The sequence below is a fragment of the Myxine glutinosa genome, chromosome 2 (assembly GCF_964187855.1).
Source record: "Myxine glutinosa chromosome 2, kmMyxGlut1.1, whole genome shotgun sequence".
Lineage (NCBI taxonomy): Eukaryota > Metazoa > Chordata > Myxini > Myxiniformes > Myxinidae > Myxine > Myxine glutinosa.
The window spans coordinates 14,674,992-14,693,753 of NC_136262.1; the positions used below are offsets into that span (position 1 = coordinate 14,674,992).

General features: G+C 44.9%; 1 protein-coding gene across 2 annotated transcripts in view; it reads right to left on the reverse strand.

The window, feature by feature from the left end:
• The window catches only part of LOC137422025 (protein MTSS 2), a 111,250-nt gene that overhangs the window by 26,386 nt on the left and 66,102 nt on the right, over positions 1 to 18,762 (reverse strand). For both annotated transcript variants that reach the window (XM_068108703.2, XM_068108701.2), the window contains exons 7-9: positions 12,952 to 13,109; positions 5,113 to 5,220; positions 4,685 to 4,782 (exon numbers count right to left, since the gene is read on the reverse strand). In XM_068108703.2, the coding sequence (XP_067964804.2) occupies positions 4,685 to 4,782; positions 5,113 to 5,220; positions 12,952 to 13,109 (364 nt within the window). The remainder of the gene's footprint in view (positions 1 to 4,684; positions 4,783 to 5,112; positions 5,221 to 12,951; positions 13,110 to 18,762) is intronic.

Genomic DNA, 18,762 nt, shown 5'->3' on the forward strand with positions numbered 1-18,762 from the left:
GTTGCTATAAGCCCCATGTTGCTATAATCACCAGGTTGTTATAATCACCAGGTTGCTATAATCATCAGGTTACTATAATCCCCATGTTGTTATAATCACCAGGTTGTTATAATCATCAGGTTGTTATAATCACCAGGTTGTAATAATCATCAAGTTGCTATAATCACCAGGTTGTTATAATCATCAGGTTGCTATAATCCCCATGTTGCTATAATTCCCATGTTGCTATAATCCCCAGGTTGCTATAATCACCAGGTTGTTATAATCATCAAGTTGCTATAATCCCCATGTTGTTATAATCACCATGTTGCTATAATCACCAGGTTGTTATAATCACCTGGTTGTTTTAATCACCTGGTTACTATAATCACCAGGTTGTTATAATCACCTGGTTGTTATAATCACCAGGTTGTTATAATCACCATGTTGTAATAATCATCAAGTTGCTATAATCACCATGTTATAATCACCAGGTTGCTATGATCATCAGGTTGTTATAATCACCAGGTTGCTATAATCATCAGGTTGCTGCAATCACCAGGTTGTTATAATCATCAAGTTGCTATAATCCCCATGTTGCTATAAATACCAGGTTGTTATAATCAGCAGGTTGTTATAATCATCAAGTTGCTATAATCATCAGGTTGCTATAATCATCAGGTTGCTATAATCATCAGGTTGTTATAATCATCAGGTTACTATAATCATCAGGTTGCTATAATCACCAGGTTGCTATAATCATCAGGTTACTATAAATCCCCATGTTGTTATAATCATCAGGTTACTATAATCATAAGGTTGTTATAATCACCAGGTTGCTATAATCATCAGGTTGCTGTAATCCCCAGGTTGTTATAATCAGCAGGTTGTTATTTATTTATTTTTTTTGTATACCGAATCGAGGCTCGTGAAAGAGCTAACATTTATTTCACAAACAAATCAACCAGACAAACAAAATATACAAAAAGAGGGAGCGGAAGACAAGATGGGGAGAGAAGGGGAGGCACACAACCACAACATTTCAGAGCAAGGAGAAGTGTGGGAGGGAGAGGGCTTGGGGGCAGGAGGCGTGGGAAGGGGAGGGGGGGGGGGGGGAGGGGAAGAGGTATAAAACACAAGGGGACCGAAATTAGCGGGGGTAGAAAAGATCAAGGTTTTGGATGGGGGGGGATAAGAGATGGTGGTGAACAGCTGTTTTAAAGACCTGGAGGGTGGAGTGGGATTGAAGAGAGTGAGGGAGTTTGTTCCAGAGGCGGGAGAAAAGAGGAATGAAGGAGTGAAGGTGAGCAGAAAGTCTTGATTTTGGCAGTTTAACCATAAGAGGGTTGCAGGCAGATCTTGTGCGACCTGTAGGAATATTTGGGGGACAGAGCCCAGAGAGGGCTGGGGGGGGGGCAAGGCCAGAGAGGAGTCGGTAGAAGACGGAAAGACCACCAACCTGCCTGCGGTGAGTGAGTGAAAGGCCCTTGGAGTTAGCTTCATCGCGGGAGATTCCAATGATTCTGAACGCTTTTGTTTCAACAGCGTGAAGACGGGCTAGGTGTGAGGCAGGAGCACCAGACCAGAGGGGAGAGCAGTATTCCATAGAGCTGCGGATGAAAGCCTTGTATGTGGTGAGGAGCTCAGGTGTGCCAAGGAAGGACTTCGCACGACGGAGGATGCCCAGTCGGCGACTGGCTTTGGAGGCCAGATTTGAAATGTGGTTTTCCCAGGAAAGATCATGGCAAATAGTGAGACCCAAAAGCTTGAGTGACAGAACGTCTTGGAGAGGATTATTCAGAAAGTGGATGGGAGGGTTTTCCAGTCGGTCTTTTCGGAGAGACATCGTAAGAGTGTGGGATTTATCAGGATTGAAAGACATGTTCCATTTGTTTGCCCAGTCTGTGATTTTGTCCAGGTCTGCAGAGAGTGAGGAGGCTGCAGACTGCCGATCTGAGGGATGAGGAATGGAGCGACAGAGAGTAGAGTCGTCAGCAAAGAGATGGAGAGGATTTTCAAGAGAGTCAGAGAGATCATTGATGAAGACCAGAAAAAGCACAGGGCCCAGAACACTTCCTTGGGGAACTCCAGCCTGAACAGGAAGAGGAGATGAGAGAAACCCATTCAGGGCCACACGTTGACTACGACCAGAGAGGAAGTCCGCCAGCCATGCGTGGAGATTTCCATGGATACCAAAGGAGGAGAGTTTGGTGAGCAGAGCAGGGTGCCAGACCGTATCGAAGGCACGTGAAATGTCAAGGGAGACAGCTCTAATTTCCTGTTTGGCGTTGAGGACCTCCATCCATTGTTGAGAAAGCAGAAGCAGCATGTCCAGAGTAGAGTGACCAGGTCTGAAACCAAATTGATGATCAGAGATCAAGCCATTGGAGAAGAGGAAAGATTTCATATCTGAAGCAATGATGGATTCCATGACTTTGCTGATAGTTGGGAGAAGGCTGATTGGTCTGTAGTTGCAAGGATCTGTTTTTGCACCTTTTTTGTGCAAAGCGGTGATGTTGGCTGATTTCCAAGCAGATGGCAGATGACCTTGAGCAAAAGAGAGGGTGAAGAGAACAGAAAGAGGGAGTGAAAGAGCGGAAGAACATGATTTTAGGACCCGTGGGCTGATGCCGTCAGGACCAGTTGCAGAATCAGAGTCGAGGGTTGACAGAAACTTTTCCACCTCGTCAGGAGGAAAGGACACAGAGTCCAGGAGCAGCTGGGTACGACTGGGTACGGTGGGTACAGAGAGGGATGGGTTTGGGACACAAGATTTAGAGGCAAACACAGAGTTCAGGCATTCAGCCTTTTCACGTGCGGAGTCAGCCGTTAAGCCGTTTGAGGTGAAGGAGGGGATGGAGGGGATGGAGGGGGAACAAACACCAGAAACAGATTTGACCAGACGCCACCAGGATTTGGAAGAGGGAGACAGATAAGAGAGTTCGGTCTTGAGAACGGTGAGATATTGTTTCCTGGCTCTCCTGAGGGTGGACACACACTTGTTTCGGGCTTTGTGAAAGGAAATGAGATTTCCTTCTGTTGGATTTGCTTTCCAGGAGACGAAAGCAAGTTGTTTCAGGGCAACAGCCTCACCACAAGATTCCGTGTACCATGGACGGGAGGAAGGGTATGACAACTGAAGACGAGATGGGATAAATCTGTGCATGAGAGAGAGCAATTTACTTTGAAAGAATTTATAATCATCAAGTTGTTATAATCACCAGGTTGCTATAATCATCAGGTTGCTGTAATCCCCAGGTTGTTATAATCAGCAGGTTGTTATAATCATCAAGTTGCTATAATCCCCATGTTGCTATAATCAGCAGGTTGTTATAATCAGCAGGTTGTTATAATCATCAAGTTGCTATAATCACCAGGTTGTTATAATCACTAGGTTGTTATAATCATCAAGTTGCTATAATCCCCATATTGCTATAATCACCAGGTTGCTATAATCATCAGGTTACTATAATCATCAGGTTGCTGTAATCATCATGTTACTATAATCATCAGGTTGCTATAATCACTTGGTTGCTATATTAATCAGGTTATTATAATCACCAGGTTGCTGTAATCACCAGGTTATTATAATCATCAGGTTGCTATCATCATCAGGTTGCGATAATCACTTGGTTGCTATATTAATCAGGTTATTATAATCACCAGGTTGCTGTAATCACCAGGATACTATAATCATCAGGTTGCTATAATCATCAGGTTGCTATAATCACTTGGTTGCTATATTAATCAGGTTATTATAATCACCAGGTTGTTGTAATCACCAGGTTACTATAAACATCAGGTTGCTATAATCATCAGGTTGCTATAATCACTTGGTTGCTATATTAATCAGGTTATTATAATCACCAGGTTGCTGTAGTCACCAGGTTACTATAATCATCAGGTTGCTATCATCATCAGGTTGCTATAATTACCAGGTTGCTGTAATCACCAGGTTGCTATAATCATCAGGTTGCTATAATCATGAGGTTGCTATAATCATCAGGTTGCTATAATCACCAAAATCACCAAGTTGCTATAATCACCAGGTTACTATAATCATCAGGTTGCTATAATCACTTGGTTGCTATATTAATCAGGTTATTATAATCACCAGGTTGCTGTAATCACCAGGTTACTATAATCATCAGGTTGCTATAATCACTTGGTTGCTATATTAATCAGGTTATTATAATCACCAGGTTGCTGTAATCACCAGGTTGCAATAATCAACTACATATCTGCCTTTAATCTCGACCTTTTATGAACAATATAGATAATTTTGAATCATGCAGGTAATGTGTGGACAGCCTTTTGAAAGAGGGGCTTATAGAGGCCTCATTATTGTGCATGCCATTTAAATGCTGCTCTTTCCTTCCTATTAATTTGCTTACATGTTCTTCATCTTGTGTTTATGGGGTTTTTTTTGTTTTTTTTGTTTTTACCTCGCTCTCTCTTTTTTCCCCATTTGATAATTTCATGTAAAGTGCCTTGAGACGTCTCCCGATGAAAGGTGCTAAATAAATAACATGCTTTTGTGATATCAATTTATAATTTTTAAAAAGTCATGAGGAGTTCAAGAACTGCAGACAGAGCAAAAAGCACGATAGTGTATAAGTAAAGCAAACAGTGTGGAATAAAAACATCTTTGATGCACATTATTCCCCAAGCAGTACGCTCCATATTGATCCCATTACCTGCTCACCTGCACACACTCATCTTTCTGGAACTTGCATGGCTTGGTGAACCGGGTGGTGTTTGGTACCTCCAACCTAAGTCTGATCCCTTCAAGTCCAAGATGACCTGAAAAGGTGGACATATGCATTTGACATAGCAAGAATTAATGGTGGTTCAGGAAGTACCCGAGTTGATAAGAGAAGGGGGGAATGAGGATTGGAGTGAAGCGGCTGGTGTGAAAGTACCCTCGATGGTAAACAGAAAGTAATATTGGTTCCCAAAAAGAAAATCAAAAATATCCATAATATTGTTGGTTGATATCTGTCTGAAATTGGTAAAATCAAAAATATGTTGTTGGTAAAATCAACCCCCCCCACCCCCCTCTAAACCCCCCCTCACAGACCCTACTGTAAAGGTTGTGCTGGAAGGCCATCCTGTGAGGGAGTATATCCACACCTGTTCACTGGCAGGAGGAAGGCAGTGTGGTTCAGAACTCAGCCCAGCAAGATCTTGCATGATGCTCTGTAGATGCGTCACCTCTTCCAGCATGGAAAGCTCTTCCTCCTGAAAAAAAGACAGTGAGTAGCAAGCAAAATGATAGGGGTACGGACAACAGGATTAAATAGACAAGCTCGTACAAAATCAAACCAACAAAATGATCCCAGTACAACCGACTTTGAAGAATGAAAATAAATAAAGTAAAAATAAATAAAGCGGAGCAAGGCATCGGGATCCTCCAAACAAAAGGCATTCCGATTCTCAAAAATGAACATTCATCAAGCACGAATGATAAGCAGCTTTTTACCTTGTTTCTTTATCATAAAAAAGTTAAATACATAAACAAAGGCGAACACATGCAAACAAAAAAGTAGACAGTGGCAAGAGATCCCAAATGTAAATCCCATATTTTAACGTTGTATTCAAGCTATTCCATATTTAACATCGAGCTCCCTCTACGTGTTCTGTGAGTTTTGGTTTGTTAACGATTGAGCAGCAGTACCTCAGCAGCATCGACTAAATATCAGCTAGCCCACGTTACCGATCAATATGGTGGCCACGAAGGGTGTGAGTTCATGAGGGAGTTCATGGGGGTTACGGATATGGTGTGAGAAATGGAGAAGGTGAAAGGATTTTGGAGTTTGCTGATGGAGCTGATTTGTTGATTTGTAATACTCAGTTCCAGAAAGGGGATAATAAGCTTGTTACATACAGGTCAGGTGGGTCGACGACAACTGTTGACTACCTGATGGTGCGTAGGCGAGATAGGGGGCACCTCCGGGACACAAAGGTGATCCCGGGGGAGGAGGCTGTTTCACAGCACCACTTGGTTGTCTGCGACATAAGGGTGAAAGGTGCGAGGAGAGCTCGGCGGGTGAAGTACCAACCGAGAATGAAGTTGTGGAGGTTGAAAGAGGTGACAGTTAGGGTGGCATTAAAAGAGAGGCTGAGTAGGGTAGAGGATGATGTGGTTGAGCTTTAACGTGGTTGGATGTCAATGGAAGATAGTCTGTTGGGAGCCGTTGGTGAGGTATGTGGATGGACAAAAGGACCACCGAGGCACTCGGAAACATGGTGGTGGGATGATGAAGTTGGAAAGAGGATTGACGAGAAGAGGAAGACGTTCAAGGAGTGGCAGAAGGCGACGGGTATGGGGGCAGAAAAAGCAGAGCATGAAAGTTATAAGGCAGCCAAGAAGGCTGCAAAGAAAGAGGTAGCAAAGGCGAAGGAGGCATGTAGGAAAATGTTCGGAGAACGCTTGGATTCGGAAGAGGGTCAGAGAGCGGTATTCAGGATTGCAAAGCAGATAGCGAAAAAGAGGTGTGATGTAATGGGGGTGAGTTGCTTGAAGGATGAAGTGGGACAAATCGTTGTAGACCCAGATGGAATTAAAGGAAGATGGAAAAGATATACGGAAATGCTGTTGAATACAGAGAATGATTGGGATGGCCACATAGAGAGTAACCCAGTTTTAGGACCGGCAGAGAAGATAACTGAGAAGGAAGTTGAGGAAGCGATAAAAGCAATGAAGAGTAGAAAAGCGGGAGGGCCGACGGGAGTTGTGGGAGATATGTTGAAGGCAGCAGGAAGTTGGGGTGTGAAGAGAATGGCAGAGATCTGTAATCTGGTGGTGAAAGAAGGTCGCATTCCAGTGGATTGGGAACTGAGTACCCTCGTCCCTCTATACAAGGGGAAAGGTGACCCTCTGGAGTGTGGATCGTACCGAGCGATAAAGTTATTGGAGCATGGAATGAAGGTATTGGAAAGGGTGTTGGAGAGGAGGATAAGGAAGAAGGTGAAGATCGACGAAATGCAGTTTGGATTTATGCCAGGAAGAGGAACGACAGACGCGCTCTTTATTGTGAGGCAGTTGCAGGAGAAGTACATGGAGAAGAGGAAGAAGTTGTTTCTTGGGTTTGTTGATCTGGAGAAAGCATTCGATAGGGTTCCACGGGAAGTATTGACATGGGCATTGAGGAAGTTAGAAGTGGAGGAATGGTTGATCAGAGTTGTGATGGCAATGTACAAAAGAGCGCGCACAGCTGTAAGGACGAAGGACGGGAACAGTGGTGAGTTTGAGGTGAAGGTGGGAGTGCATCAGGGGTCGGTACTAAGTACACTCCTATTTGTAGCTGTGATGGAGGTGCTGGCTCAGAACGTAAAGGAGGGTTTACCGTGGGAGTTGTTGCATGCAGATGATCTGGTGTTGATTGCAGAAAGTATGGATGGACTGAAGGAAAAGATGAACAAGTGGAAGGAATGTATGGAGAGAAAAGGTCTGAAGGTGAATATAGGAAAGACGAAGGTGATGGCAAGTGGTAAAGCATGTGGTGAGGTGGAAAGAACTGGGAAGTGGCCATGTGCTGTGTGCAGGAAGGGTGTCGGAGTGAACTCCATTCAATGTACAATGTGCGCTGAGTGGGTTCATCAAAAATGTAGTGGTCTGAGAGGGTCATTAACCAGTGTGGCAGCTACATTCAAATGTAAGGTGTGCACAGAGGGAGCTGCAGATGGAGGAAATGTTGAGTTGGATCTTGGAGACGGCGTGAAGCTGGAAGGTGTGAAAATATTTTGCTACCTCGGAGACATGCTGAATGGAGAAGGTGGATCAGACTCGGCAACGGTTGCTCGAGTGAGATGTGCATGGAAGAAGTTTCGGGAACTGAGTGGCGTGCTGATGAGGAGGGGAGTGTCGTTGATGCTGGAGGGAAAGGTGTATGCTGCATGTGTGAGAAGTGTTATGATTTATGGGAGTGAGACATGGGTCATGAATGTAGAGCAGAAACGAAGGCTGGAAAGGGTGGAAATGCGAATGGTTCGGTGGATGTGCGGAGTATCGTTGAGAGAGAGGAAGACAAATGATGAATTGCGAAAGATGATGGGAATAGAGCCTGTGATTGATGCTGTGAAGAGGAACAGGTTGAGATGGTTTGGTCATGTGTTGAGGAAGGATGAAAGTGACTGGTTGAGAAGAGTGATGGAAATGAATGTAGAAGGAAGTAGAGGACGGGGAAGACCGAGAAAGACTTGGCTAAAGATGGTGGAAGAAGAAATGCGGGCAAGGGGGTTAACAAGGAGAGATGCAGAAAATAGGGCAAAATGGAGAAGATTGTCATGGGGACTGCAAGGCTAACCCCCGCTCTTGCAGGGAAAATGGCCTTAAAATGCATGTTGTTGTTGTTGTTGAAGGGTGTGGCTGAGATGGTGAATCAATGTTCAACACCAATTGATATTAAATCAACATCTTAATTGGACTCGGTGCTGATATGTCGTCAGCGTGATTGGGGTCTGAGGGCCATAGCCATTTCCCATCAAATATTGATTCATGGTCATGAATCATGTATCTCCTCAAAATGGGGTCATGTAGCTCCTCAAAATTGAGGGTAAAATCAGTTAGAGGTGCCGAGAAATATACCAGCTATCTAATCAACATCATCTACTAACCTACTTCATCATGTCCCTCTGTCTTCTAATCCCGATGTCATCATCTGCCCTGGGCCTCACTTTTCACCCTCTGCTCATTGCTGTTCATGTACTTCAGTTGCATTTTCCTTTAAGCTGCCATTGCAGGGCAAGCTCTGGAATCCGAATGTGCATGTCGTTTAAGTAAACTCGTGATTAGTGTTACTTTGCTCGTTTCTCATTATTATTTCTTCAGTCTTCTAAGTATTATTTTCTTAAGTATTATTTTCTAGTTCTAAAGAACAAGTGGAAGGAATGTATGGAGACAAAAAGTCTGAAGGTGAATATCGGAAAGATGAAGGTGATGGCAAGTGGTAAAGCATGTGGTGAGGTGGAAAGAACTGGGAAGTGGCTGTGTGCAGGAAGGGTGTCGGAGTGAACTCCATTCAATGTACAATGTGCGCTGAGTGGGTTCATCAAAAATGTAGTGGTCTGAGAGGGTCATTAACCAGTGTGGCAGCTACATTCAAGTGTAAGGTGTGCACAGAGGGAGCTGCAGATGGAGGAAATGTTGAGTTGGATCTTGGAGACGGTGTGAAGCTGGAAGGTGTGAAAACATTTTGTTACCTAGGAGACATGCTGAATGGAGAAGGTGGATCAGACTCGGCAACGGTTGCTAGAGTGAGATGTGCATGGAAGAAGTTTCGGGAACTGAGTGGCGTGCTGAAAAGGAGGGGGGTGTCGTTGAAGCTGAAGGGAAAGGTGTATGCTGCATGTGTGAGAAGTGTTATGATTTATGGGAGCGAGACATGGCTCATGACACTCATTGTCCCAACGCACCTGGTCACAGCAACGCACATGATCGCACCTCCTGTCTGCAAACCCTGGCTAAATCACCTGAGTTCATCCCCACCGTACAAAACAACATCAAGCTCACCCTGTTCAATACCGGGTCCCTCAACAACAAAAGCCTCATCCTGAACGACTACATTCTGGATAATAAACTGGACTTTCTCTGTCTCACTGAAACCTGGCAACAACATCTGGACTACTTCTCACTCAACCTCACTACACCCAATGGATATTCTTACATCAATAAACCACGCTCGGAGGGCCGAGGTGGTGGATTTGCCGTAATTCACCGACAGGACATCAAGACCAGCCTCATCTCCATCTCATCTGCTCCATCATTTGAACACCTGGCTTTTAAACTCTCTGGTCACACACAGTCAGTCATGGCTGTCGTCTACCGCCCTCCCAAACCACACCCATCATTCCTGTCTGACTTCTCCTACTTTGTGACCCAGCTCTGTTCCCTCTCCCCCTCAATCCTCCTCCTCGGTGATTTCAATATCCACATGGACTCCACTGACTCCACAATAACCACTGACTTCACTGATTTACTCACCTGCTTTAACCTCACTCAACATATCAACTTTCCTACCCATAACCGTGGGCACATTCTGGACCTTGTCTGCTCTACTGGATTAATTTTGCACCATCTCTCTGGCTCCGACCTCACCCTCTCTGACCACTTAGCCATCACTATGACCATCAACATCCCCACCCCAGCACCAAGGCATTATCGCACTATCAACTTCCGTAAGCTAAACGCTCTTTCACCTACCTCATTCTCATCCACCCTCTCTGAAAAAATGTCCACTTCTCCCTTCGTTGACCTCCACACCCCTTCTGACCTCACTGACTACTTCAACCACACTCTCTCCTCCTGCCTTGACCAGCTTGCGCCGATGAAAACCAAAACAGTTTCTTTCACCCATTCTGCTCCCTGGTTTACTCCTGAACTCTGCCTGATGAAAACTCGTGCTCGCCAACTTGAAAGACTCCGCAATAAAACAGGTCTCACAATTCACTCCCAAGCCTACAAGGACCACCTACAACACTACAAAGATGCCCTCTCCCGCGCCCGCTCCGCCTACTACTCTCAAATTATCCACTCTGGCTCCGGAAACCCAAAAGCACTCTTCTCGACAATAAACAAACTCCTCAGCCCCCTGGACACCACCACCCAGTCATTCACAGTAAACAACTGCATCTCCTTCCTTTCATTCTTCCAATGCAAAATTGACAATATCTACAACAGCTTAACCACCACCGCACCCGCTCCCCCTCAAACCACCTGCCCCCCCTTATCCTGCCAACCCCTGTCTCAATTCTCCCCAGTGTCCCCTACTGACCTCTCTGAACTCCTCATAGGAATGAAAACTGCCACCTGCACTCTTGACCCCATCCCCTCCAGCTTTGTCAAGACCTCCCTTCCTGCTCTCTCACTCCACTTATCACTGCAACAATAAACTCCTCCCTGTCTACAGGCATCGTCCCACCATCCCTCAAAATTGCTGCTGTTACCCCCATTCTGAAAAAACCTGGACTCAACCCTGACACCCTAAATAACTTCAGACCCATCTCCAACCTACCCTTTCTGTCAAAAGTTTTGGAACGCGCTGTAGCCACTCAACTCAAACATCACCTCTCTGCCAATAACCTGTATGAAACATTCCAATCCGGATTCCGCTCCAACCACAGTACTGAAACTGCTCTCCTCAAAATCACCAACGACCTTCTCCTCTCCTCTGACGCTGGCAACCTCAACATTCTCATCCTCCTCGACCTCAGCGCCACCTTTGACACCATCAATCACACCATCCTCCTCACCCGACTTGAAACCACCTTTAACATTACCGGCACTGCCTTCTCTTGGATCAAATCATACCTCTCTGACAGACGCCAGTTCATCTCCATCAATAACTGCAAATCCCCCACTGCTCCCCTCCCCCAAGGTGTCCCCCAAGGTTCAGTTCTCGGCCCCCTCCTCTTCATCCTGTACCTGTCCCCCCTTGGTCACTTAATCCGCCGTCATGGTCTCCAATTCCACTGCTTCGCCGATGACATCCAGCTTTTCATCTCCACCAAGTCCATCTCCACTGCCACCCACTCTATCCTGACAAACTGCATCACTGAAATAAAATCCTGGCTTCAAATCAACTTCCTCAAACTTAACTATGATAAATCTGAAATAATCATCATTGGCCCAAAAACGCTCTCCAAATCCACCCATAACTTTGCCCTCAACATCGACGGTTTCCCAGTATCCACCTCCCCTCACATCCGGAATCTTGGCATCATCTTTGACCAAACCCTCTCCTTCGACAAATACACTAAACAGATCACAAAGACAGCCTTCTTTCACCCGAAAAACATCGCCCGTCTCCGTCCATCCCTCTCCTCCACGGCTGCAGAAACCATCATCCACGCCTTCATCACCTCCCGTCTGGACTACTGCAACAGCCTCCTCTATGGTTCACCCTCAATAATCACCAATAAACTCCAATACATTCAGAACTCCACTGCCCGTCTACTCACCCATTCCCGGACCCGTGACCACATCACCCCCGTCCTTTACAAGCTTCACTGGCTCCACATCCCCCAGAGAATCCAGTACAAAATCCTCCTCTTGACCTACAAAGCCCTCCATAACCTGGCCCCATCCTACCTGGCTGACCTCTCCAGACACACTCCCACCCATAACCTCCGCTCTGCTGGTACCAACCTCCTGACCCCCCCCCCCCCCCCCATGCGGACCAAATTCAGATCCTGGGGGGACAGGGCCTTCTCCATCGCTGCTCCCACCCTCTGGAACTCACTACCTCACACGATCAGAGACATGCTCCTCACTCACCACATTCAAAACATCACTCAAGACCCACCTGTTCAACACTGCATTCAACATTTAACCCACAGCATTTAACCCCTGACTATCTCTTCTCCTTCTCCTTCTCCTTCCTTTTGCTTTGATTATTTACCTATTGATTTTTGTCTTTTTGCACTTGTTTTTTGTACTCTGTCAAAGCGCCTTTGGGCTTCTTGAAAAGCGCTATATAAAATAAATGTATTATTATTATTATTATTATTATTAATGAACGTAGAGCAGCAACGAAGGTTGGAAAGGGTGGAAATGCGAATGGTTCGGTGGATGTGTGGAGTATCGTTGAGAGAGGGGAAGACAAATGATGAATTGCGAAAGATGATGGGAATGGAGCCTGTGATTGATGCTGTGAAGAGGAAGAGAAACAGGTTGAGATGGTTTGGTCATGTGTTGAGGAAGGACGAAAGTGACTGGTTGAGAAGAGTGATGGAAATGAATGTAGAAGGAAGTAGAGGACGGGGAAGACCGAGAAAGACTTGGCTAAAGATGGTGGAAGACGAAATGTGGGCAAGGGGGTTAACAAGGAGAGATGCAGAAAATAGGGCAAAATGGAGAAGATTGTCATGGGCACTGCAAGGCTAACCCCTGCTCTAGCAGGGAAAATGGCCTTAAAATGCATGTTGTTGTTTGTATTTTCTTAAGTCGTATTACAGGACTGCATGGTGTACCAGAACAGGGTGAAGAAAGGAAACAAAGCAGCAGAAACGTGCCCGCTCCTCTGTAAGTGCACGTCGGACAGCCTGCTTTTCCAGCTCCTCCAGGACTAGGTACGAGTCACTTACATCCTGCAGCGCAGAATCCAGAGCCGGTCGCATTTCTCCTTTTCCTGGCAAGGATAGGAAAGGAAGACACGAGGGAGGAGGGGAAAAGTTTAAAAATAAAGGTAAACGTGTTGACAATTGGGGTACAATTATGAAAGAAGCGAGCGGCCGATGCCCACTAGGTGACCGTGCATTCTGGGATGTAGTAATAAATTGTATCCCGAGGTTCAGAGCTACATGTACAACTGACACGTGACCTTCTTGCAGGACAGTCGAAACCCAGACATGCAACAACAAACTCTGGGCTTCTCACGACAGCGAACAAAAAAGGTCAACTTACCGAGAGCATCTAGAAGAGAGGAAAGGGTGGGGGAGCAGAGAGCAAGGGGAAAGGGTGGGGGAAAGAAGAAAGAAAAAAAAAAGAGGAGAGCTCGCAACGCAAGGAACAGCTCGTGTCACGTGTCATGCCATGCAGCCCATAACATCAGCACTGTTTGCATTCCGCACAAATGTTCCCACTAAATGCACGCAACACAGCTCAACCACATTATGGCATTACTGGACCTTTGTTTAGAACTCGGGCAAAAACCAAGACCACAGAACGCACCACGACGTGATGTAAAGCCGGCCGGGACATGTGTGACGACAGCTGGCCGTTTGCCAAATTGTAATAATTACCATGGATTTTACCATTTTGAGTAGGCCTACCCTTTCAACAAATCTTTAGCAGCAAGCTTTTGTATGAACCGAAGCCGCCGTGAAATTCGCGTTTCTTTAATCGGGCCGGCCCACAGTCGGCGGCTCAGCGCTTTTGGGGGCCGCACAAGGTTTGCTCGGTGTCCGGCTGCTTGAGGCAGATGGCACGATAAGTCCCATGAGCATTATTCTGTCAAGAAGTGATCATAAATTTTCCAGCTCCAAACGCCACACAAGTGGCACATTGTGGGTCGTTTGATGCTAGATACATATAGATAGATAGATAGATAAATAAAGATACATAGATAGATAGATAATGATAGATGAATGAATGAATATTGTGCGCTTGAAAGTTGGAACCGTCTTGTCCCGGTTCATAAGTTCACGCCACTGTTAAAGGGAGAGGTTGCTCGTCAAGTCAACAATGTGCCAGATGGTGCCAGCAGAGAGCAGCAGACTGGGCACATGGGTTCTATCGAATGGAATACACCCTCGCAGCTTACAACAAAGGCCCAATGCCCGCACGTGCAATGTCACCTATTGCCTTCTGTGCCCCAACGATTACAGCAGCTGTTGGATAAGAGTAAACAGCTTGGTTTGCAAGTGTCTCGATTCTATACAGTTTGTAATTTTGGTTTTGTTGTGAACTAAACTCCCAAACTCCTAGAGAGAAGGAGAATCACTATTGGCTTTGTAAAAAAACAAAAAAAAATAGCTACGTAAACTTTGAGGTTTTTTTGTTTAATTTATTTGCACATGGCTAGGTATAATCCGCGGATTTACAAACTTCTTCCATGCATCTATACATCATTATCTAAACTTTAACGCTTCAAAACTTCATGCTAAACTTTGATGGGGTTGGGGTGAACGGGTGGTGAGAGGTGGGTTGGGAAACACCAATGTCCGTCTTGATTAAACCCGTCAGCGAACCGCCGAGCAGGATTCGTTGGCTGTCTCCATGCTGCAGGCTAGTTTGTGCAGATCACATTTATACGGAAGACTGTGCGGTGAAGGACCTCTGGTTCGCTCCTGCGAGATCGATCGACAATCTTACGAAAATGCAAACTGCCCTCGGGGCATATGACAAATGAAGCCACCATAACACACCGAAAAATAATCGACCTGGTGATACTTCAATAAACTGATACATTCTCGTATGCTGGTCGACTTTATTGTGATCTTCAGACTCAGTACAGACGCAGTGAACCAATATAGCAATTTTTGTCAAAACAGGACGACTACTAATTGGTCCATCAGCGAAGGGACAGTTAGGCTCTGCTAGCATTCTAGCAATATAGACAACTACTTGAGGACAAACTCTAAGCTTGGATCACGTGGGCTTGACTTCAGCCTGGCTTCAAATCAACAACTTACTCTCGCCCGTTAAGTGTCGGTATGGCATCGTGTTTCAGCAATTTCCGAGGCTCGTTTCCCAGGTAGTGAGCCTGTTGGTAAAATACTAATGCTGACAGCTCGAAGTGTTTTTATCTGCGACGAGCAGCTCTATGAGAGGACCGCATTGTTGTTCTTGTTGTTGGGGTGCCTTTTTGAATAGCGCATGCGCATACACTCGGACGTGCGTTGGTATGAGGTAAGAACATTGCGGACTAAAATCGCGATTTGTTTGAAGAAACCAGAATAAATTTAGCAACAAAGACAACATGAATGTTTTCATATCAATCTCGTTTCACAGAACTTCACACAAATTAGGTGTAATTACTGAATAGCGCATGCGCATACACTCGGACGTGCGTTGGTATGGGGTAAGAACATCGCGGACTAAAATCGCGTATGCGTATAATTTAATGACTGGTCGAATTTGGTAGCGCATATTGCAACGGATATCCTCATGATTCTACACGTCGGAGCTGGTGACCACATTTTTCTCTTGTTCGGAAACAATATGATATTTTGAATGAACATACTGTCACGCAACTCCGATTAACATCAGAGTTGCGGAGGCCGATTACGAGGCTTTAGCTCCCGGGGCGAAAACTCAATAGCGGATTCCAAAACCAAAGCGCGCAGGATGGAGGGGAACGACGAGAGCCCTGCAGCCTTATCTATTAAAATCAAACAGGAAACTGCATTCAGGTATATACAGAAAATAATACAACGATTTATTAATGAAAAGCAAGGACAGGAAAATACGTGCCGGTAATGAACTATTTAAATCGGGATCCCGCACTCCAGACCTCAAATACAAAACGGGGGATTATGAATTAACAAAGAAACACGTCTTTTGTGTCAAAATGTACGTGGATGTGGCTTATCTGTCTCGTCCGACCCTCGGTAATATCTCCGGCCGATGACGTCACATTGGCGCACTGCTCTGCCAATCAGAGCCTCCCACGACTCGCCGGCTCGTCAATGGGCACGCCCACTGCGTCGCTCCAACTCTCCCCACTCCTGCTCCTAGGTCATAGCACGTGCTATGCGAGGTGGGTAGGCCTTTCGGAGGTGTAAATGGTGGTGGCCAATTGTGGCGGTGTTCCAACCCGATTTCTTCCTAAGCCATGTCAGGGGGAAGGGCGTCATTTAGTGTTGTACTAAAGGTCCTAACTAATGTTTATGTGGTTTGCAGTGCCATAATGGACAAAGGTTTGATGACCAGGTTGGACTCACAGGGGCGTTATCTTTAATCCCTAACTACTTAACACTCGAATCTCCTGGTAGATCCACAATCATACATCTTATCCCGACAAACGCCTAAACATGAAGAACTTATTACAGGTAGATTCCCTATCGCGACAGTCAAATACCTACCTATACAAATCTACCTGGCTCTAGATATTGCTTTACCCCCCAGACATAACAATACGTTTTGATTTTGAATTTGGCCATTACTAGGTTTTCTAACCACAAAGCACACGATCGTTAACAATCTTTTTGTGGGTCAGGGATGCAAAAAAACGACTTCTGAGTTCTGTGGGCAAACTTATCGATGACTTGAACAGTTAAAAGCTTCGCACATTGGCATCTTGAACGCTAGAATAACTTGTGATGAAACGCACACTACACATCTGTCAATGAGTTGTGCCCCCATGACATCACACCAATCAACGGAAGTAGTTAATTTGCATAAGGGAAGTGAAAATTTTCCGATTTTAAAACACGATTATCCACCTTATTATTCTCCCAAATATATTAATTTTTGTGCTAATGGGTGAGGGATATCATCCTCGAACATATCTTCAAAAAATGTCATGATTGTGCCCCTTTAAAACCGAGATGTGTTTGTGGATCTTAACTTTTAAATCAGAACTAACATCAAGTGTGTTTCACTGCAAATACAGCTACTATTAGTATAATGCAGCAAGTGCAGCAACAGTTTAGGCATTCAGACCAGGGCAATTGGTCTGTTTGGCATTCCCAACTGAACCATGGGCTCATGATGTGTGAGGTACCCAGGTCTAAATCCCATATATCTTCTGTATTCGCCCATTGTCTGTCCACTCATGTCCTTGTTGATTAATACAAGTAGGCGAGGCGTCCACACCCACCCTTGACTAGGTTGTGTGTGGAACGTTAGGCGAGGCCCTCACTTTTTTACCTTTATTTGCTTTTAAATTCGTTTTCTCCGCAACCGGTTGATCAATTGACACAAAACTTTCAACATAGGAGTGCCTGCCAATGGAGAATTTTTAAACAAAGTTGCATCACGATTGGATGGAAAATGTAGCCAGCATTCCAAAAAAAGTCTGTTTTCCGTAGGCATGGGTTGCAGGGTTTTTCACGTATCAGGAATAAACGACCAAGGCCAAGCGAACCCTGATGCGATTTATCTTCAAACCCTACGATAAAAGCCTGAGATCAATGTCATTTAAAAAAAGTCTGAGATAAATTTCCTGATGATAATATGAATTATTAAAAAGTCTATTACTACCTCCGCCACTGAAAGTGGACGGAGATCATGTATTCACCCCTGTTTGTCTCTGTCTGGCTGTGAGCAGGATATCTCCAAACGTTATGGATGGATTCGGATGGAACTTGGTGGGAAGGTTGTGTGACAAGAAGCTGATAAGATTTTGGTTCAGGTCCGGATACAGATCCAACCTATCAGTGGGATACAAAACGTAAACTTTTCAGCCTGGTGGAGGTATGTGCTCTACTGAAAACTGTTCTAGTTTATTTATGTGAACCCTCACTGGGAGCAAACATTTAAATTTTAAGATCATTACAAATGTACTTGTTTAGGTTTTTAACAAACCGTTGGTAGTATCAGTGTTTTGCATATTAAGCATCGGAAAATGGGATTTCCATGACAATTCCACTTAAAGTAAAAGGATAAAGGATCTGGATCTGGACCTTCACCAAAATCTAATTGGCTTCTTTTCACACAATCTGTCCACCAAGGTCCATCGGAATCCGTCCATAACGTTTTGAGATATCCTGTTCACAGACAGACAACCAGCAAGACAGACAGACAGACAGACAGACAGACATAGTTGAAAACATAACAGAGTAATAACACTGCAGCATTACTATCTGCTGGCTGACCTCACATCAAATTATGAGCAGAATTTTTATGAGAGCCAATTCTGCATGGCATTGTTGCTTATTCTTCAATCAATCACTCATTCAATGAATCAACTGAAAAAGTGCTTCATATTTAGAAGGAAATTATCAAGTGAGAAATGCCTGCAATTGCTTTGGGAAATATATATAAACATTATTTTTGAAGGCACCAGAGAAAACAATTGACGAAGTGTTACGGATTCGTAACTTCCGTTATTGTGGTTTTCCTCCACTTGAAAGATTTCGGATTCTATGTACTATTATTGTCTTTCTAAGGTTTATTGTTTATGAACAGTTATTAAAAGTTAAAAAGGCTAGCTTAAAATGATACAGGAAGCCGAACGAGAAGGTGAAGAGGAAGAAGCAGCGCGAGCAAAGTCGGAGAGGACGCGTGACGTCAGCGCTCCGTAACGAGCAAGGTTTACCGACAGCCGCGAGGGGATTTTGAGTTCCTGGAAGGGACATCCGGCGATAAGAATATTCGCTGGAGTGGAGAAATCTGTG